Source organism: Myxine glutinosa, chromosome 8 (genome assembly GCF_964187855.1).
Source record: "Myxine glutinosa chromosome 8, kmMyxGlut1.1, whole genome shotgun sequence".
Classification (NCBI taxonomy): Eukaryota; Metazoa; Chordata; class Myxini; order Myxiniformes; family Myxinidae; genus Myxine; species Myxine glutinosa.
Window position 1 is genome coordinate 51,137,820 of NC_136268.1, and position 22,462 is coordinate 51,160,281.

The window sequence follows — 22,462 nt, forward strand, 5'->3', positions numbered from 1 at the left end:
TTGCGCGAGTTTTACCACCAGGTTCGGCTGAGTTTGGGTGAATCTTGGGAAATATTAATTTAAACATTGAACGCAGTATTTTAAACACCATTTCGGGATGCACAGATGTTCCTAGACCATCCGGCTCAGAGTGGTTGGTGTTAACGGACCCCTCTGACGTGACAATATATTCACTGCTTACTTGCAAAGCAAAGTAAACAAAGTAATGGAATCCATAATCACAGATGACATCAAATACAGCAATACCCCGGCCTACGTCATTAATTGGTTCCATAAGCCGTGACGTAACTCGGTTTTTGACGTAAACCGGGCGTAATGCCTTAAAAATGCCTTAAAAAGAAGACAAACACCGTAACCATGCAGCATTGATGTTAAGCACTGCCTGGTAGATGTTATAGTTTTTTCAAAACTGCCGGATGTTGATGCCTTCCTCCTCCGACGTTGCATCGACAGCCTGACGAAGAGTGCAGCGGAGATAGTAGCGCTTAAAAAGCGCTATCACACCCTGGTCCATAGGCTGGATGAGCGATGTGGTGTTGGGTGGCAAGTACACCACCTTCGCATTGGGGTCGAAATCACCGAGGTTAGTGGGATGGCCAGGTGCATTGTCCAAAATCGGCAGCAATTTAAATTGAATTTTCTTCTCTCGACAATAGCTCTCGACAGCCGGGATGAAATGATTGATGAACCATTCTTCAAAAATTATGACGGTTACCCATGCCTTCATATTATTCATCCAAGTGACGGGAAGAGACGCCTTCGGGATGTTCTTAAGTGCCCGGGGGTTCGCCGCATGATACACCAAGAGCAGCTTCAGCTTGAAGTCACCGGTGCAATTACCCCCAAGCATTAGCGTTAGCTGCTCCTTCGCGACTTTGTAGCCTGGCATTGTCTTCTTCTCCTTCGAGATAAAGGATCTGCCGGGCATCCTCTTCCAAAAAAGGCCCGTTTCGTCGACGTTGAAGATCTGCTCGGGCAAGAATCCCTCGTCCTCAATGATCTTCTTCAATGTGGCAGGAAATTCCTCGGCGGCTACGGTGTCGGCAGCTGCGGCTTCGCCCTGAATCTTGATGATGTGCAAGCTGAAGCGCCGTTTAAAGCGTGCAAACCATCCAGAGCTTGCAACGAAGTTTGTGTCCTTATCCTCCGGGTACTTCTTCAGAAGATCCTGGAACAAAGACTTCGCCTTCTCCTGTATGAGCAGCTGGCTTGTTGGTATGCGTTCGTATTGGTATGCGTTGGTATTATGATGTAGGAGTGACGTAAAGTCGCACATAATGACGTTCACTGAACTGAAATTTACTCTAGAAGAGTGGCATAAAGTCGGATTTGACGTAGGTCGAAATGGCGTAAAACGGGGTATTGCTGTACTTATTTTTCTCCAACGGCCTGATCTCAGCGACCATGATCAGTTCTGATTCAGATCAGGTCAGTGCACCATTTACATGCTGCTTCTACACTCCCCACAATGTACGGAGAACCTGAATCTCAAACCAGAATTTAGCGCCATCTCTCTGGACCTATATAGAGCATTTGAGTCTGCCACCCCACCTTGATCTCCAAATTCTCAGCCCTCGGCATTCAAGGCCACTTCCTCTTATGGCAGCTGGCTCGGAAGATGGCACGCCCACAGAAGTCAGATAGCATGGAAGTCAGTATGCCAGTGTGTTACTGATATACTGCCTTCCTCCACTCACAGCTAGGAAGTGGATCTTCTCACCTTTCCCTGTCAAAGCTAGAAGGCCCAAGACTGTCTCTTGGGACCAGTTCTGATTCCTAATCTTCATCAACAATCTTTCTCATTCTCTGGAGAACATTCCTTATCTTTTTGCTGATGACTCCACCCTCTGCTGAAGCATCCCTAATCCTTCAGACAGGCAGGCAAGCAGCTTCATCCCTTTCTGTAGGCCTTGATAGAATCAGGAGCTGGTCCAACACTTAAAATATGTGTTTCATCTCTCCTAACCCCCTGGCCATGTTTGTCCAGGGTACGCACGGCCTGCCAGTAACACACTTCTAGTGAATCACCATAAATCCAGGCTCATGGCTTATCTCCACCCATTTGCTCATTTTTCTTCTTCCCTGTGGAACCATCCAATCTCATTCTTCCTTTTACAATCTAGATCTTCTGGATGGCTGTTCACCTCTTTCTCAGGTAATCCTTGATCCATACTCATAACTGTTTCTATCCTCTTTAACCCTCCCCAGGTAAACCCCTTTCCTTTTATTTTCACCCTCATTTCCATTATTTGTTCCATCGCTATTTCTTCCCCGTTATTGCTCTTCTTTCAGCCTCCCATTCTTCCCCTCACCCATTCTTCTTCCAAGTGTCTCTGATGTTGCATCTTTCTATTCTGCAGTTGGTGTGTTTCCCCACTTTCCATTGTTCTTTCTGTTCTGTTCTCTGCCGTTCTGTGGCCGAGCTCTTCCATGAGTTGCGATTTTGTATACAAATACAAAATCACTGCATCAGTGACACCAGTGCCCCCTGCAATAGCTGATGCTAACCTGCAGTCATGTCCTGTATAAGAATGACGACATGGCAAAAACTGAATGATTGTGACACTCCATTGTTAACACTGAATACAGGAGATAATGTTGAAAAGTGGCATATTGCTGTTGGACAATCTGATTATAGATTCCATCGGTTTTATTTTTGTTCCATCAAGAAAATTCAATGTCTGTGACCTGTATCACAATTCCCAATGTCACTCCCAGCCATAACATTCAAAGTACAAAAAGAAAAGGCTTCATTTTCACCTGACAAGATCAACTGACAAGCTCAAAATCCCACACAAATGAGCAGATAAACTACCAACCTGGAATGACGGGCTGCCGAAAAAGATCTTCACGTAGCCCAGGAAGAAAGCAGTCGATCCGTTCCCAAGTGACCTCCCAGAGTTGGGAATAGCCAGTGCGTGTCTCTGCATTCTGGAAGATTCCCGCAGTGTCCATGACCAGCAGCATGTTCTTAAGAGACTCTGGAATGGCCTCAAGCTGCATACACACAAAGGTTAGCAGAGAGATAACTGGAGTCAGTAATGCGGTACAAGTTAAACAAGCATTCTGAGTATTGCGCTGCAATCCATGTCCCCTACCGGCAGTCTGTCGTCTGGAAAACTGTTGGGGAAATTACCAAGGGTTATTTACCCACAGGTTCTGAATCGTTCCCAATCGCTAATTACCTCAGGACGGGCTCACCTGTGATTGGCACTCGGGACTTCGATTTATACACCTTGCAGACAAGTCAGCAAAAGCACCATAAATAAGTTGTTGATAAAGAACCTTTCGAGTCGCTAAATATCAGTAATTTATTATATTTTCCGGTTCACGATCAATGATCGATGTGTATATATATATATATATATATATATGTTGCTCGGCTTGGCTCCGCCCCTCCCGAAAGCGCGTGCTGTGTCGCGCTTTTGACGTTCGCGAGACGAGGCTGAGGGCGCGTGGTGTGGCTTGAGGACAACTCTAGAATAAACAAAGTGCCATAACTTTGTCAAAAATGATCGAAACGTCATGAAGTTCGAACTGGATCTGTAACCTATCATGAGGAAACCATGTACCAAGTTTGAAATCATTAGCATTAAGAGTTTAGGAAAAAAAAGTCCAGAAAGCTGTTCTTTGCGTGACAGACTGACGGACGGACAGACTGACGGACTGACGGATGGGCAGACTGACAGACAGAGGGACGGCGTGCAAACCTATAGTCCCCTCCGGTGTACACCGGGTAGGGGACTAATAAGCAGCGAATAAACAAATATTGCCCGAACTGGCTACACGTAAATGCACCTTGCTCACCTGCCACAGACTATACAATTCATAATGGCCATGCGGTTGTAATCTCAGTAACCTTCTACCTATACCTCTTTCTAACAATGACATTTTCCAAAACACGCATGCACACACGTGCAAACATGCGCCAGTTCGCGCAAACACACACGCACACCAAATAACAATCCTACAATTAAACATAAATGACATTCAAAATGAGACTACAGAACTACAAAGCATCCTAAAGACACAATGTTGACATATCACTGATCCAATATTCCAAACTTATTGCAACTGCAACTTTCACAGAGATTCCTAGACTATACAAAACTCGGACTATACAGACCCAATACGAGAGGTGGTGGTGGTTTCCTCACCCTCATACTCCAAAACTTCCCATCCACAAACACAACTCGCATTACAAAACAATTAAAACAAAATTTTAGTATTAATGAACTTTTCGCCATCCAAATCAAAATGGACAAAACCCTCCGAAGCATAATCAACCTCTTTGTACGGCGTCCAAACTCTTATCCACCAGCATTCCAACCGTCCTTCAAATACTTACAAAACATACCCTAACTCATACTTGCTGGTAACTTCAACTTGAAGACCCTTCCCCGGTCTCCTCCCAAATAACCAATATGAGAGGTCCCCTCATTTTGGAACAGTTAGATGAACTGGTTATTCAAAACACCTTAGGTCTATTGGCTTTACAATCATGTTATGAGGAAGCTACAACAACACCAAAGTACTGTAACAAGATATTGACATCACAAAGTCACGTAATAAAACTCGACATTGCCTCGGTATATCTCAGAATATTTGAGTACAGTTACAAAAGGGGAATCAAAAGACTTCATTTCCCTTTTCAAAAAGTTTCAGAGCCAAAAACATAACTTCCATTCCAATACCAACATGAACCTCGCCAACTCCTGGTAAGGATGTGTGATACTGGTGATACATTGCAGCAAGTGCTAACATATATTTATGGGAATTGGGTGATACAAAATAAAGGTTTGTGGCATTTAAATATTATTTTTGCTTCACTATTTTGACGAGTCAAATTGCATTCCAGTAATCGGAGAACTTTCACTTACCAGCAGGTCACTGCTGTTCGCATGTATGTACTTGTCCATGAAATCCAGGATAGTAAGCCAAAGGGCAGTGAATGTAGAGAGGGAAAGCAGAGGTGACAAGTGTTGGAGAAACACCTACAAGGGCAGAGGAAGGCAATCATTTAAAAATCAAATAATTCAAAACAAACAAGGGGTGGTCAAAAGATTCTCAAAACTAAAATCCACAAGAGCTACATATATAAATAAGTACATGCACGCACACATCGTGGACGCTGAAGAGCCATAAAACTGTTCTTCCAACGGTGATAATTTAACTAGAAAGCATCGCAAAACGCAAAGCCCATTCACGTCTGCTTTGTACTCAAACTAAACCTAACAAAAACAACAGATTTTAAAAAAGAAGAAAAAGTCTAATTTATTAATTAGTGTTCTCTGTTTTATCATAGGAAAGGTTTCTTGAAATTTGATGATAAAAGCTCAAATGGTAAAAAAGTTGTGGCCTGGACAGACAGACACATGCACGTGCACAGACGTGTCTACACCGCTGCGACGCTGCGTGGGCAGACAGGCTAATGAGCAATATTGGCTAAAATAGTTGTACACCTAAAGTAGGAACTTCTGCAACTTGTAAGCATTTGACAGATTTTTTTTTCCCACTGCTCAGAGCATTAGCGAGCTGGGCTCCCTCCTTCAAATAAGTTTAGACCCTTTTAGTCCAGAACCTCTCCAAACTCTGGGTCCACAATGTCAGCCAGGGATCCACATCGGTGAATCTACATCCCCATCTGAGTCCAGACAGTCAGTCAATCTGTCACATTCAAACTTTGTCATGTAGCTTTACCTGTAGATGTTTACCTTTCTCCTCCACATGTCCTTTATATCAGGATAGGTGAAATGGGTGGATGGTGATGAAATGATGTTTATCAAGTCAGCAATTGCAAAGCAGTCAACCCTTTCTACTTGCCTTGCACAACAGTGTAGAGACTCTCATACGTGTCTCCTCCATGCCAGCCGGATCTGCTGGGCTAATATTTTCAAGGAGTTTGGTGAGCAGAGGAAATAACACCTAAACACAATCACGACAGAAAACAGTTATCCTTGTAGCATCATCTACTGTAATGTGAGATTTCATCTATCTGGAAATTTTTTTGTAACGAATGGAAAACAGTGGTTAAAGTAAGAAATGTAGTACATTGAACGACTGTTCAGATGGATAAATCATTAAATGATGCAGTTTTGATATGACATTATATAGGTTCACAAAGGCAAGAAAGCCCAAACCAAAAAGGCAAGAAAGCCCAAACCAAAAAGGCATGTACGCAAGAGCAGTGGCAAACTCACTTTGTTAAAACATGCCTCCCACTCAAGGGCTGAGAGTGTCTGCAGATCGTGTACAAGCAAGGCACGCTGCAAGTACGTGAGTGCTTGCATTCGCACCTGGCGCCGAGCATCACAGCAGAGCCTTGCCATGCCTGAGAAACACAGTGATAACAAGTTAGGAGTTAATTATGCCCCACCTTCCGAGTAGTAAAATCTAGTAAAGGAACGACCAATTGTAAACCCATTGCCAGTGGTTGACGTCCCTTATCTGTCCACTTATGGAATGGATGGAATGGAATCTCCTTTCCACATTGGCCTAGCATCGCCCCGAATTAAAACCGCTCGATCTGGTTCAATAGTGTTAACGGCACGAGTTACGCGGCGCACAACCGCTCGGGCGTCCAGTATCACCGTGACTCGTGCGGGGTTCAGTCCCCGTTCTCACAGCTGCGTGTGTCGAAGGTACTCAGGTCGTGACCGTTAACCCTGCCGCGCGTAGCTGCGGGCTCGGCGGCTGGAATTGCTTAGCAATCCGTCCACCACGAGTGTAGTGTGGTTGGCGGCCTCGTGGACTCGGAGTTCGAGGGGGAGCAGGGCTTAACCCCCCCTTAGTACGTCGACGAACCCGAGATCCGCAACAAAATTGGATAAATAAGATAAGATAAATAAGATAAAATAAGATAAAAAATAAGATAAAAATAAAAAATAAGATAAATAAACTGGATAAATAAGTGTGCTTGCTCCAAGCTAACAGGTGTTAAAATAATAAAATAATTGAACTGAGGTATTTGGGCGATTCACGCATGATCCAATGGATTACAAGCAAGTTTCGTTTTTATTGTTTGCAGTCAAACATGCATGCATGCATGATTGGCCGACTAGAATACGTATTTTAGGAACTCCTTTTGCAAAGGAGGATGGAGGGAGTGTGAGAAGTCATTCCTACCATGTTCTGTTGATATCCGTAAATTGTTTTTAACCACACTAATCTGTCGAGCAGTATTGCTGTCATTTCTACAAATGCAAATGTTCGTTGTGCAACAATATGTGTGAAACTCCCCTTTTGTATCGATATTTCACAGTTGAAGGAATACATTATATTGGGCCCATGCAAATATTACAAATGGTATCGATGGTGGATTATTGGAGGAAGAAGAAAAGCAAGCTGGATAATTTGAAGGGAAGGGGAAGACAAGTAAATCTCTCCTTACAGTCCTTGGATTACAAAAGACAACATCCCTGAAGAAGAAGATGAATTTTAAGCAAAAGTCTTGGATACATGTTCCTGCCTCAAACACCACATCAAACTAGAACGGCACTCGGTAGAGCGCATACCTCTGCCAGGCGGAACAGTTTATGTTTTGTATCCACTGATAGGCCGGATCTGGATTTGGACCTGAACCAAAATCTAATCAGCTTGTTCTTGTCACCTAACCAACACGTCCACCAAGTCTCACTCCAGAAGACTCGTCCATAACTTTTAAAAATATCATGTTATATGTTGCTTTTTGCCCGATCTCTCAATGGGGAAAAATCACTTAAAAATTAAATAACTGTCCTATACGAATCCATATTCAGATCTTCACCAAAATCGAATCAAATCGGTCTTGCCACATACCCAACCTGTCCACAAAGTTTTGGCCAAATCCGTCCACAACTTTTTGAGATATCCTGCTACGTATAGTTTTTGGCCCCATCTCTCAATAGTGAAGAATCACTTTAAAAATTATACGAGCCGGATCCGAATCCTGATCTTCACCGAAATCTAATCATTTCGTCCTTGTCACATACGCTGCCTCTTCACCAAATTTCGCCCGGAATCCGTCCACACCTTTGAGATATCTTGTCCACAGACAAACAGACAGACAAACAAACAGACAGACAGACAGGGGTGAAACATAACCTCCACCAACCTTTGGTGGTGGAGGTAATAAGCGTAAGATACTTCGTTTAGAGCTACAGCCAGAGATGTGACAAGTATCAATGGTGTACAGTAAATACACATTTTGAATAATGGGTGATTTTGTGAGCTCCGATTCACATCTCCAAGCCAGGTTATTTAACCACTTGCTTTGATGGTAGTTTTATGGATGTTCCATGTTTTACTCTCTGTAATCTGTCTTTTATGACTTTTAAAGCATCCTAGTAGGCCTTGAAGTGCTAGCTGGTGCTTATTTACATCCACAGTCATATTTGATGAAATGTGAATCAGAACTGGAAATTGAAATATAATTTTAAATTCGGTATTGAATTTAAACCACATGTTAAATGGCAATATCACAAAATAAAATGAAACATTAAAAATGAATTACGAATTCGAATTTATACCATAAAAATAAAATAAAAGAAAACTCACTCCAGAAGATGCAAAGACCCTACTCAAACTAGAAAGTTGTATAAACAAATGTTAGGCATTTGATATTAGGTACAAACAATATAATTGTAGGCAATTTTGTTGAAAATTTAACTTGTTATTGTAAGGGTGGAACTTTTCAGAATGAAAAGGTCAAAAATAGTTTGTGTCACATTTAAATCTCATCTCATGAAAGTAAACAACAGAAAAGTAGAAATAGAAAAATTTTCGGATTAAGCTGGAAAAGGTTCATTTTTTTGTATAACATCAAATGCCAAGATAATCTTACAGGTGTTTTGTAAAGTCAAGTGAAACAATTTTTTTTTTTAAAGAATGAATAGGTTTTGTCTGAATAATGAAGCCAATACATTTTATTCAAAGTGTCAATTATATCAAAAGCAAAGAGTGAAGGAGGTAAACTACCTTGCAAGAGGGGACACCAGCAATTTGCCCACAGCGTGGAGGCATCAGCTTTCATGACTTCATCAGGGCTTTCCTGCTTGCCCTGTTCTTGAGCCCAGGATGTGTAGATGCCGGCAGCACGCGTATGCAGCGTGTGCAGCAGATCAAGCAGCTGCAAAACAATGTCGACCGATAAATTACTGGCGTTTCAAACAAAACAAATATTGTTTGGTCTATATGGTACTTTTGTATTATTAAGATAATATTGTGGAAATGACTTCTAGGGGTTAACATTGCTTAGCAAGTTTAGTTATTTCCCATAGTGAATGTCGTAGAATAAGCGTGATGTGATGTAGTCATGATATTACATATGCATCACTTTCATCTTATTATTCATTTGCAATTTGTCACTGGCTTTGACACCAACACAAATTCATTCAATTGCATCAGACATGGCAATAAATGTAAATTGTTGCTCACAGAAGACACCATTTGCACATTTGCATTTTGAATTTGCAGAAGATGCCCCCATTCTTACCCCTTTAGAATCCCGTGTGGGCAAGGGCAACTGACATATGTATAGAAAGACGTCATCAACCCTCCCTAATGCGTCTGTCAAAAACCCGCCATCCCGTTGAACCCTTATTTAATGTCATACTCTCTGTAAGCTGTCTTTTATGAGCTTTCAAAGCATCCTTGAAGGCCTTGAAGCACCAGCTTATGCGGGAAGGCAGCATGCCAGCGCTGTCTAAAGAAAGGGTGAGGGCCGCCCATGTGAAAGGTCGGTGGGGGGGGGGGGGGAGCAGGTCCTCTCTCACCCATCAAACGGGACCCTTGGACCAATAGTGAATGAGAGGGGATGCGCAAAGTACGTCACAGCTATAGGTGGGGGCCGATATTATAAAAGTGCGTGCAGCAGGGTTGATGGTGCAGATAGCCAGAATCTACCTTTGGAGGATCGAGCAAAGTCTGCACAAGCTGCTGCGCTGCACTACGCCATGACCCAGCTAGCCATGCCCACTCTTCTCCCCTTGCTGCGGCACTGATCTTGCTTATCTGCAGCGAGGACGTGACTGGCCTGTGGCTCTTCATCTGTTGTTGTTTTGGCCCACTGGGCACAGATGGGGTATTTCTGTCTTGACTGCCTCTTATATGTCCATGTAGCATGGTATGATTGGACCCATTAAAGCATAGGATATTTAAAGAATCTTCCGTTCATCATCGGTTTTGTGGGCGTGAGTATTCGGTAGAGGGTAAGGGGTTTTCTTAAAAATTAATGACAATTGATTGTTTGCTTCCCTTTGTACCCCCGGCCTGTGCGATTTTCATAATTAAACCCACTTGGTCTCAGGGTGAATTTGAGTGGTCGTGATCGCTGCTGCAATTTGGCACGTCATCAATGATAATCAGCATTCAGTGTCTGTGTGAATTGTCAGTTTAAGGGTTGGTGACAAACCTCAGTGCTATCCTTGATGGGTACTGTGTCAAAGATAATCAGCATTCAGTGTCATCAAAGACAATCAGCATTCAGTGTCTGTGTGAATTATCAGTTTAATTGTTGGTGACAAACATCAGTGCTATCCTTGATAGGTACTGTGTCATATTATCATTGTCAATGAAAGTGCCATAACAAGTATACCAAGAGGGACAATTGCTTTGCAATACATGTCCCCTGCAGGTGATATTTTCAAAAGTCCAAAAAGGGCAAAACTCCATGAAAAATTGGGGAAATGCTCTGAAGCTCAAACTTGTTCTGTAACTAATAATAATAAAGCCATGTACCAAGTTTCAGTTGAATATGTTAAAGGATAAGGGTGGAAAGCTGGAAAATCACAGGTGGGACGGATGGATAGACAGATGGACAGACGGATGGAGAGCAAACCTATAGTATCCTCCGGTAAATCCAGTAGGGGACAAATAAATGGAGAGGATGGCAGGGAGTGAAGGAGCAAGAGGAGATAAAGGATGAAAATAAAGTGTGGGGTGGGGGAGATGAGGCATAAGGAAATAGTAAAGGAGAAATTATAAAATTTAGAGGTAGAAGCAGAAGAGGCCACCTGAGGCTACCAGAAAGTTTGCAGATGAAAATGTAGAAAGAGTGAAAGGAGTCTTTTATTTTTAAAAGATATTTTTTATTACAAGACATTAAAGAAACGTTCCAATAAATTTATAATATTTTTTTCACTTTTAACTTTATTTATACAAGAGAAAAGGCAGATACTTACATGTGAACTGACCTGTAAGGAGACGGTGTGGTAACTTGCAGGAACACTATCTTCCTCTTCCTCTTCTTCCTCACTGTGGCCTCCACGAGCTCCTGCCCGACCACCAGTACCTCGATTTTTCCTCCCATTACTCTCTCGGTCTTTCCCTTTCTTCCTGAAGCGTGAAGACTTGCCACTATCATACTTGTGTGGCTTTGTTTTCTTGTCACTCACGTTACCTAGAGAATTTTTTTACAAAAGCAACAAAGATCCAAACAGTACACTGGATAAGGTATTGTTCTGGAAATATATTAACAGTTCTCTTTATTTCCAAATATAGGACAAATTATATTTATATTATCAGTTCTCACTGACAAAAAGGCCTTGAAACATTATACACTATTTTACATCACAATTTACAAGAAAGGCATTTGTCTGTTCAGCGTTCCTATCTGAATTGAGATCTCTTGATGCTCGGAACCCAGGTTGAAATCCCAGATAGAAAATGTATTTATCCATTGTCTCCTGATGTCTTTGTAGTTCAACTTAAAGTACATTAGTGTCCACCAATGTTTTGTCCTGCATGTGACAAGCCTTGTGGAACGATAAAAAAAAAGTTCTGCATGAGTAACAGAACAATCAATAGATGCAACAAGACAAATGCTCCAACAAGCGGTCATAGACCAGTACTTGCGTAATCAGTCGCTGCGACTTTGCCCTTTGTACCTCAAAAACAATATGCTTCAGTGATCCAATATGCAAGCCCTGTTCAAATTTCAAGTCAATCGGATGAATTGTGACAATTTTGTGATTTTGACCTTTTGACTTCAAAAACAATAGGTTTCTAGCTAATGATTAGCTCTACCAGGTGGTTAAGTTTTGTGAAGATCGGTGTAGCATTTCGACCTATAGGCGATTGAGATAGACAGACAGAAAGAATAACAGCTAGAACAAGGAGAAAAAGACGTACAATGTCATAGCCCCCATGGTTTTAGTAGTTTTGCTGGACAGCGTTAAAGGCTGTCTTTATTTATTTAACCGTTAAACCGTTTATTTATTTAACCGTTAAAGGACAACGTTAAAGGCCATCTTTGGTTGGATTAGAAAACAAAATCTTCTGCATATGTGTACTCTCGTGTGTTGTCTTTGTGCGAAATTTAAACAAAATCGGACCATGCATGTCGAAGAAATGGTTGGGGAAAAGTTAAATTAACAAAATGGCCACCAGTCGGCCATCCTGGATCTGATTTCTAAATAAAATGACATGCATATGCATGCCATCATTCCTTATATGTGTGTCAAGTTCGAACAAGATCAGTAAATGCATGTCCGAGAAATGGTTGAGGACGTGTTCAATATCAGTTTGTTTTTTTTTACAACGACAATGGTCTCCAGTCGGCTATCTTTGATCAGATGGCAAAATAAAGAGTGGTGCATGTGTATGGCATAATGTACTGTGCTTGTGCCAAGTTTAAACAAAATCGGACCATGCATGTCCGAGAAATGGTTGAGGACACATTTCACGACCAAAATGGCTGCCAGTCGGCCATCTTGGACCTGATCTGGAAAAAGCAATGACGTGCATATGTAAGCCATCATTTATTATCTGTGTGCAAAGTATGAACAAGATTGGTCAATGCATGTCTGAGAAATGGTTGAGGATGTGTTCAACATTGGTTTGTTTTTTTTACAAGTAAAATGGCCACCAGCCGGCCATCTTTGATTGCATTGCAAAACAATGTGCATATGTATACCATCATGTATTGTCTTTTTTCCAAGTATAAACAAAGTCGGTCCATACATGTCCGAGATATAGTTGCAGACAGACGTACACACGCACGGACAGACGAGACCCAATCCATAAGACCCCGTTTCGGACCAAGTCCAACAGGGGCTAATAACAGACTAGACCAACCAATATACTTGCGAATCTTAGATTTTGCAAGGAATAAAGTAAGTGGAGAAGATCTGAATGTGACAGCCAGACACATTATAATTTCTTCAGTAAAATGCACATCACTTCAACAGGTCTTTTGACACTTGTTAGTAAAAACAACAGAAAGCATTATGGGAAGAACAACAGTTTGAGCTCTCAAGGTAAAAATGGTTTAAAAAGGAAAGCTTACCTCCATTTATGCTTGCTTCAACAAAAACTCGGATGGCATGAACACAGAGAGAGAAGTTTTCAGGTGTGATGTGAGCGGCATCGCGCACAATGAAAGACAGTGATTCAACACACTTGATAAGTGATTTGGTGTCATGTGGACCCAGCTCCTGGCCAAGACTCAGACTGTATTGGTTAACAGGCGTTGTTGTTCGGCCTGTCTTCATCTGCTCATGCTGAAACTGCTGTGGTGAGACAAAGGAAATCCCACAAACATTGGTGTTGGCAATCAAAGCCGAAGTTAAAGTTTGATAGAGAGGGCAATAGCACACAAAATCAAATTTTATAGCAAAGGTGAAATAAATGAATAAACTGTGGTAAGGAAGTACGAGTAATAAACTTAGTTACTGGAGTGAATGGGGATGACAACACTGTACAAAGAATGTAACAAGACATATGACTTTAAGGATCACAAATTAAAATATAAAATGTCCTTATTAAAAAAAAAAAAAGATAAAAGAGCTGGGTAGAGATGGAATTACAACTACAGTACAGAACTACAATATCCCAATATCACCACCAAATAGGTCAGGAAACCCGACAACCCATTAGAACGGCAGAGATTGTGGGTGCAATTGCAACTGACCGAGTAATAAAGCAGAATCAGCAATCCAGGTCTGCAATTGGCAGTGCTGGAAGTGTTTGGAACAACAGACAAATGTAAAGAGTTGAATGCTATTTAGTTGAATATTGTTCAACTTATCAAAAATGTTCTCAATCGAAGGAATGATAACGTGTTTACAAACAATGTGCTGTGCAGTATATAAAGTACAGCGAAGTCTATGGCGCACTAGGGCGGGTCATACTCAGGTGCCAAAATGAATCTGAAGGAAATCCTAACACGAGGGGTGTCTATATTATGTGTTTTTTTTATGGGGAATTCAAATATGAGTTTATTTTTTGGATAGGATAACTCCAACCTACATCAATTTGTATTTCTAAATTGCCAATTTTACCCTTTCGAACCCCTTTATAAGATATTAAAAGATATAAGGGAAATCATTCATATTGACACAAGATCCCTGGTGTTGGGCTAGCGGCTAGGGTGCCGGCTTAGGATCCTAGGATCCTGGGTTCGAATCCCGGTCAATCGCTGAATTAACGCCAGGGGGGTTGACTCAGCCTGTCATCCTTCCGAGGTCGGCAAATTGAGTACCAGTTCACTGGTAATTCCCTGCTTGTCGTTAAAGGCGGCAAAAAGGGTTGGCGTCAGGAAGGGCATCCGGCCGTAAAACATTGCTTCAAAAAGGGGACCGAAAAACAACAACAACCACAGTTCCCGAAAAAGGCCAACCCCCGCTTGCGGGGAAAAATGGCCTCTAAAGGTGGTTTATTCATATTGACACAGCCAAATCAAATCAAATACATATTTATTCACAGGTGAACTGCATGTATATCACTGGTTACAATTACAAAGATCAATCTCCTTACTTCTTGAACTTTACCAGGTTGCACAAGTCCTGCTTTGACTCATTCTTGGACATCAGCCTCCTGCTGGTCTCCTGAGCCCTGATGCCTCCATCCCTCTTTTCCTGTGATAAGTACTTAGCAGAAGCCTCAGTCACCATTTTAACAACCCTCTCAATGCTTTGTGTGTGGCAAGGCCAGTTGAGCACCTCCATGGGGGTGTTGATGAAGTTCTTCACCTCCGAGGTGCTTAGGGAGCAGGTGAGAGGTGGCTCTGACACACCTTCTGACCAGCTGATCAAGTTACCAATGCTGGGAGCATCACAGTTGATGTCAGGTGTCTTTCTGGTCCTGACAGAGGAGTCCCCCAGCTGAGTGTCTGGGTCCCCCTCTCCCCTGATGGCCAGGATTCTCTCCACCCCCTCAGTCCTCTCCTTCTGATCCTCAGAGCACTGCAGTGTTTGGAGGATGGCTTCACTGTGGGCATACGAAGCAGATCTTCTCACAGTCGGCATCACAAGGTCCAGTACCTCCTTCCTTTGGGACTTGAGGCAGTCCAGCTGAAACAAGATGTGCCTAGGCCCTTCGATCCAGGAGTGCTTGACTTTCATGTTGAACCAACATGGATAATACATCAGCATTACATACGAGTAATAAACTGGAGTAATAAAGAGTTGAATCACAGTCCCACATTGATGTAGCACAATGAATTGCAGATTTTTCCGGTTCTTTCCTTTCAGTCCATGCTTTGACACCCAGAGCCTGAGAAGTCTGTTCGCTGTGGTGAGCCAGCGGCTGTGGTTTACTGGTCCAATCTCCACTAGAGCCAGCCTTGCAGGAAGCACTCCATCCCTGATTGCACAGACAGTTTTATAGCCATAGTGTTGATCAGTTGAGAGATCTTCAATGGCCTTGTCAGACAGCTTGATCAGTGGAGGGCCAACAAAGATCCGGGTGAAGTTTGGATTGATATCCAAGTCTGTAGCAGAAGCAATGAGCTTTCCTATTGGCCCGGAAAAGGTGTTGTCTGACAGAGTAGGGCCATCAAGGTGAACAATGAGATGGCGCAGGGGAAGTTCACCAGTGTGCAGGTTGCACACCAACCAGACCAGCTTTCTCCCCAGGTGCAGCTCCAGCTTCCGCATTACTCCAGCTTTCACACCAGTGTTGACATTTGTTGAGTCTCCTCCAATGGCCCACAAGGTCTTATCAAAACCCCTCTTTCAGCCAGGCAAACAGGACCTTAGCAATCTGCTCCGCATGTGACTCCTCTTTAGTTGCTTTCTCTGGGGTAAAGTGGAACAGATAGTAGCTACCAGGCTCACTAACAACACTATAGTGTTCTTCCTTGATCTTTGCAGGAAAAGATTGGTCACTGCCCTCAGCTTCCATCATCACATTGGTCAGGTCAATCCACCCATCAGAGAGGATGCAGGAGATCCCCCCCACCTCCCTGCACTTCTCATCAAACTCTTCCCCCAGCTCTGTCATCAACTTCTCCTGTGCTCTATTGACCTTGTTCTTATCAATCACTTTACTTGTATTGTCTTCTGTGATGATTCCTGCATCAATCAGAGCTGCAGTTGCTATCGCTGCAGTTGGCCTCAGCCCTATGCCATACCTTACACTAGCAAGGGCAATGTTTGGAATCTCATCATAGTTTTTCTGGACCTTTGCTGAAGCTGCAGGCTCAGTGTCAGTTTCAGAGAAGAGCTCAACTTCAGTGACAAACTCATCTTCAGCACCACTTCTCTCCAATTCCAGATCCTCATCACCATCTGACAAAAATCTCTCAACATCCTTCCTGGCTGCCTTCTCTGCTGCTGCAGCATTTTCCTCCTTGCTCCTTCTCCTTTTCTCTGCATTCTTTTTCTTTACCTGCCTTTCCAATGTCCTCACCTGTCTCTTGTGCTCTGGCAGATCAGGGCTCTCCATTTGGTGGGGTCCTTTACTTCCAACCTTCTCTTTCTGTCCCTTGATGTAGGCAAGATCTTTCACAGGAATCATTTTCTCTCTGCTGCAGGAACAGTTAATGTGGGCTTGAATCACACAGCCCTCACCGGCCTCACAGCCTCCCCCCTCACAACTGGTAATCTGACACTTGCAAGTCAAAATATCAAATAACTTGTCTAACTTGACAATGAACCTCTCTTTGGCATCAAGTTTGCCCTTCCCAAGAGAAAACTTCACTGCCTGATTCCAGACCTCCTTGAGCTTGGACATGATGGTCACCTTTTCATTGATAACAGGAGGCTTGAAGAGAGCATTAGCTTTGCTCCACTGACAAATCAGACCAGGGTAGATGTCAGACACAAGCGGGTCCACTGGGTAGTTCCTCCTGTCATCTTCACTTTGCTCCCTCAAGTAGATGCCATACCTCAGGATATCCCTCACAGTTGGCAGTTCAGACACCAACAGCTCCTGCCCAGTGCCAACAAGATTACTTAAATGAGAACTTGATTTCATCCTTGTTCTGACTTGAGCCATTTTTAGTAGTTCACACTGAAATAAAAACAATAATACACAGGTATGTATCCACTACAGACAGATATTAAGGTATTACACAGGTATTACAGAAAACCGTCAAAATATTCACTTCACAGGTCACTATTTTCCTTCACATGTAACTCAGGCTAGCAATAGGTAAGTACACAAATCAATTAACAAATATAATATAAAACAAGGTAATTTACATCTAAAATTATTATCTATTTGTTCCTCAGGTTCCTAATCAAAAACGTACTTACTGGCAATGCCATAAGAAGAGAAGAGAAGACGGATGGATAAGGATTGCCAACCTCCTCAACATCAAGCTTTCAGCAACAAGATGGCTACAACTGCCATCCCAACAGGAAGTTACCAAAATAAAAGCCCTAACTTCAAAATAAAAAACGTCTCTTTTTTCCAGAAGAATAGCAAAATAATCAAAAATTTAATAATTAATCAACTGCAAATTGATGTAGGTTAGGGTTATCAGAATTTTAAAAAAGCCTCAGATTTGTGTTCTACACACCAAAATACGTAATATGAACACCCCTCTCGATTGATTTACAAAAAAAAAAAGTATGGCCTGCCCTAATGGCGCACCATCGCAAATCCCCACAGATCCCACCTCAAGAAAAGTTGAACAGTGGCAAAAAAAAAAAGAAGTACTCCACCAGGAATGACTATATCAAATTCTGAGTTAAAAAAAACTTCTTTTTTTTGACACCAGTGACCCTTGGGGCACGAATTGGGGGTCAAATCCCAAAAATCGTTACATACTGCATGTATTTGTTTTGGAATAGATACCTCCCTCAAAAACAACAACAATAAGTATTTAAGATTATATAAGAGTCGACAAAAGCGAAACACTTAATCGTAAAAAGTGCCAGAGCCATCAAGGCACAGAAGGGTACAGAAACAACAGTGGATTATACAACTGTAGATAAAACAAAAAAGCAGTCAAATATGTGCTTAAGTGAAAGATTCACAAAAAAAACCCGAAACCTGGGAATATAAACAATTACAGGGTCAATTTCGATGAGAAGCAAGCCGCTCACATGTTGAACTAAATACTTCGCTGTAGTGGCCGAGACGCGCAGCGCTCAAAGCAGAAATGGAATACTGTCTTTTATCATAGATAAACAAAGTGTATTAAAAATAAAAAGGTGCCTCTTATAATGTCTACTTTAGAGTATTATATTACAAGGAACTAAATTACCTTTATACACTGTGGTAAAGTCAGAGTTTGGAATGGGGGAAGTGTATGGAAAGGCAGATAGATAGGCAAGCAACCGTAACATACCAAAGTAGCTGCAGAAGCAATATTTATCTCAGTTGTGGACCGGTGGATGCGAGTTGAACGTACATGCTCATTGTATATCTCTGTGTCAGACGTATAACCTCGATCCGACACTGCTGGGGAGGAATCCGGAATGACCTCACTGTCTGACTGAACATCTGCCCCGTCATAAAGAAAATATATAGGCAAAGCTCATGAGAATAATACAGGTGTCAAAAATGTGAAACCAACTGCATACATACCTACCAGTCATTCTTATTAAATTATTTCATTAAGAGCCTTAACTCCCTCTCCCCCCTGCTAAAAATTAATTAAATACTCCCCCCTCCCCTGCTAATAACTCCACCACTCACTTGTTAACCCACATCACCACACTAAGAAACAACCACCATCTTTAAAGGTAAACAATTTTTTTTGGTACACTTATAACTTTGATCTAAAAAATATACTATTAGTGGGGCGGCTTAGCCAAAATATTCAAATGAATTGTGCATTTTGTGAAACAAGCACCAAATTTGGCACAAATGTACATTAATATGTTGCGAACATTTTCAGATATTGGGCCACTTGAAATTCCGTAATTTTTTTTTTCAAATTTTTTCAAATTTCGTAATTTCAAATTTTTCGGGTGACACCGTCACAATTTCGGTCTTCGAGGCCGGCCGATAGGCAAAGTGTGACCGGAAGGGACGAGGTTCTCCTGACCACGTGGCCCTCGATCTGGGAAGCGAGAGGCGTTCCATTAGTGGACGCGCCCCTCACGCCCGACTTTTGGGCGGCCCCGGCAGGCCGTTTGTTTTGACGTTCCGTGACAGGCCCCGCACCCTCACCTCCGGGCCGACCGGAAGCTTGTGCTGAGTACATCATACCTGAACAACTCAGTGAGGCAGAACACAGCAGTGCACACCAGGGTGACCCCTTCAGTGCATAAACCAATTAACCTGTCCACTGCAGGGCATATAGAAATGAAGTTATTTTCTGCATATAATAATAATATAAGTTCAGTTCTATATAACAATTTCTGTTATCACCACTACCACTACAACTACCACTACTACAAGCTTTGTCTGGAATTTTGTGGACTAACAGACAAACAGACATACAGACAAGCTGGGATCAAAACATTACCTCCTTCCACCATTGAGTGTAGAGGTAAACATCATGGAAATTATATCATGCCCTAGATTTAATTCATGCTTACCCGTGTATTTGCTTCACTGGTTCACAAGGTCTTTTGCATAGATGTAATTCAGACTCTCGTCTTCATTGCTGACCACACAATGTTCGCAACATATTAATGTACATTTGTGCCAAATTTGGTGCTTGTATCACAAAATGCACAATTCTTTTGAATATTTGGGCTAAGCCGCCCCACTATATCGGCCGGCCTCGAAGACCGAAATTGTGACGGTGTCACCCGAAAAATTTGAAATTACGAAATTTGAAAAAAATTGAAAAAAAAAATTACGGAATTTCAAGTGGCCCAATATCTGAAAATGTTCGCAACATATTAATGTACATTTGTGCCAAATTTGGTGCTTGTATCACAAAATGCACAACAGGTTTGCTATGCTGCTACACTATATTACTATTATCTATACTACAAGAGAGACGTTTATGTGTCTGTGTGTCGCCATTTTTCTCAGACATAGATGAACGGATCTTCATCAAACTTCCGGAGGTTCATCAGTGAGTGCCTGGGAGTGTTTTAGGTAAAAGTTGGATTTTTTAAAAATCGCTTTATAGTGAGTGCCTCAGCCTTTGTAGCTATGTGAAAGGTAATATTAAATAATCCTCGACCCATTCCTCAGTGGGTGGAAGGAAGTGTTTTAGGCTCCCACAAAAAAAAAAAAGATTTCTTTAAAATGCCAACAGGATTAGAAGAGCAACGGCAACGCTGGGTGCCCGTGCCAGTCATTTCTCTCTATCTCTCCCACTCCGTCTCACACACAACCCTCACCTTTTACATAATTTATTTTAGGAAAATTGTTTTCACACAATGCGGTTTTGCTTAACCTTTTTAATTTTCAGGAATGCATTCACAACTTTGAGAGGAATTATTGTACTCCTCTTCCATCTCACACACACACACACACACACACACACACACACACACACACACACACACACACACACACACACACACACACACACACACACACACACACACACACACACACACACACACACACACACACACACACACACACACACACACACACACACACACACACACACACACACACACACACACACACACACACACACACACACACAAAGATCCCTTGGAAGTATTTGCATGAATTGTATTTTTTGAGACAACACTGAAAAAAAAATTTGGGACATAGACTTCCAAAATGACAAATGCTTAAGGACGTCACACATGCAGATATATATCAAACTGAACATGCCTGTATCAGGCACATCCATGTTGACGAAGGAGTGCAGCGGTGGGGGCCTCGCACCAGCACCAACACACTCGAGCAGCATAAACAGCGTTGCCCAGTCTTCATGGGAATGGATGTTGGCAGCGTTTGTTTTCAACAGCTCGTGCACTCCATACGCAATCTGCCGACTCGCCTTTGCTAACACCAGAGGCTTCATGAGCAGCAACACACGCAGTGATCGTAACATCTGTCAACATATATGGGTAGAACCAATAAGGCAGCTTGGAAAGGTCAGCGTATTTGGAATACATTAATGATCTGAACTAAAATCTAATCGGCTTGTTCTTGCTACCCAATTCATCCACAAAGCTTTAAAAAAAAAGTACTTGGAAGAAATGGTGCCAATAATATTATGTGAAGTATGTTCTCCTTTGTGGAAGTTCATCGCATGTCACGGAACAAGCACTGCGATATGCACAACTTAAACTTCAGCAATGTGTCACCTGAAATCAATTCATAATAAACAATTTGAAAGATTCAGAATAAACAATGAAGTCTGCACTTGGTTTTCCTGACCGAAACGATGCCAACATTGTTTGTTAACACCCAATGCTTTTCCAACACTACGTTCCCAGTTTTGAAAACTGACGACACTCAGCATATGCAAAGCTTTCACCAGCTTAATGTATCTTGCAGATAAAAGTAAAAAAGACTCCACTGCAAAGCTGGATTTGTAGCCATATCATATTATGGAAGAAGTATTTTAATTGGCCATTTTCTTTTTTGTACAGTGTCTAGACTTGTGGTAGAGCAAGAACACAAAATGGACGAGGACGCAATAGTACAGAAGGAACCGCATTAACATGAAGGAAAACACCAACAGCAGGGTTGAGGGACAAATAAGGGACATGAGTAAGAATGAGGGTCAGGGCAGGATGCATGGGGTGGGAAATGTGAATAGAGAAGCAAACAAGAATGGTGCTCGGTAGAGCACATACCTCTGCCAGTAGGGGGAAAAAGAGGGTTCTGGGGCACATTAAATTTAACATTGAAGTCATTGGGGAAAATTAAGGAAACTTATTGACTCACACCTCCCTCTCTCATAAAATTACACCCCTTTTTATCCTCGCCTGAAGAGAGGGTATTGCATTTGAGTCCATTTGCCTGTCTGTTTGTCTATTTGCCCACACAGAATAAATATAATTTTCTCTGCAACCGTTGGTCCGATTGACAGGAAATTTTCACTGAAAAAATTGCGCCCCTTTTGTTGCAACTCCACCTGTAGAATATTTTAATGATAATTATGACGTCATCGGTCACGTGGTTTGGCCGCCATATATGTTTTAACACAAAAGCCTTAAAAACCACTGAAATTACACCCCTTTTTCTCTCATTAAATTGCACCCCCTTTTTCTCATTAAATTGCGCCCCCATTTCTCCCTCCTCAGCCCCGCCGACTTTTTACTAATTTATCTTATCACTTATCTATATTATAATAGCCGTAGATGATTCTGTCTGTCTGTCTGTTGGGCGTCTGTCCGGGGTGTGGCTTACTCGGTTTGCAGAGTAGCTCCACCCATTC

General features: G+C 42.1%; 1 protein-coding gene across 7 annotated transcripts in view; it reads right to left on the reverse strand.

The window, feature by feature from the left end:
* GBF1 (golgi brefeldin A resistant guanine nucleotide exchange factor 1) overlaps positions 1-22,462 on the reverse strand; it is a 430,048-nt gene that overhangs the window by 12,583 nt on the left and 395,003 nt on the right. For 3 of the 7 annotated variants that reach the window (XM_078783293.1, XM_078783296.1, XM_078783290.1), the window contains 9 exons: positions 20,905-21,127; positions 18,497-18,651; positions 13,265-13,487; positions 11,160-11,377; positions 8,956-9,106; positions 6,201-6,331; positions 5,824-5,925; positions 4,881-4,994; positions 2,820-2,997 (listed from right to left, as the gene is read on the reverse strand). In XM_078783293.1, coding sequence (XP_078639419.1) covers positions 2,820-2,997; positions 4,881-4,994; positions 5,824-5,925; positions 6,201-6,331; positions 8,956-9,106; positions 11,160-11,377; positions 13,265-13,487; positions 18,497-18,651; positions 20,905-21,127 — 1,495 coding nt within the window. The remainder of the gene's footprint in view (positions 1-2,819; positions 2,998-4,880; positions 4,995-5,823; positions 5,926-6,200; positions 6,332-8,955; positions 9,107-11,159; positions 11,378-13,264; positions 13,488-18,496; positions 18,652-20,904; positions 21,128-22,462) is intronic. The other 4 variants (XM_078783294.1, XM_078783292.1, XM_078783295.1 and 1 more) reach the window with 3 other exon arrangements.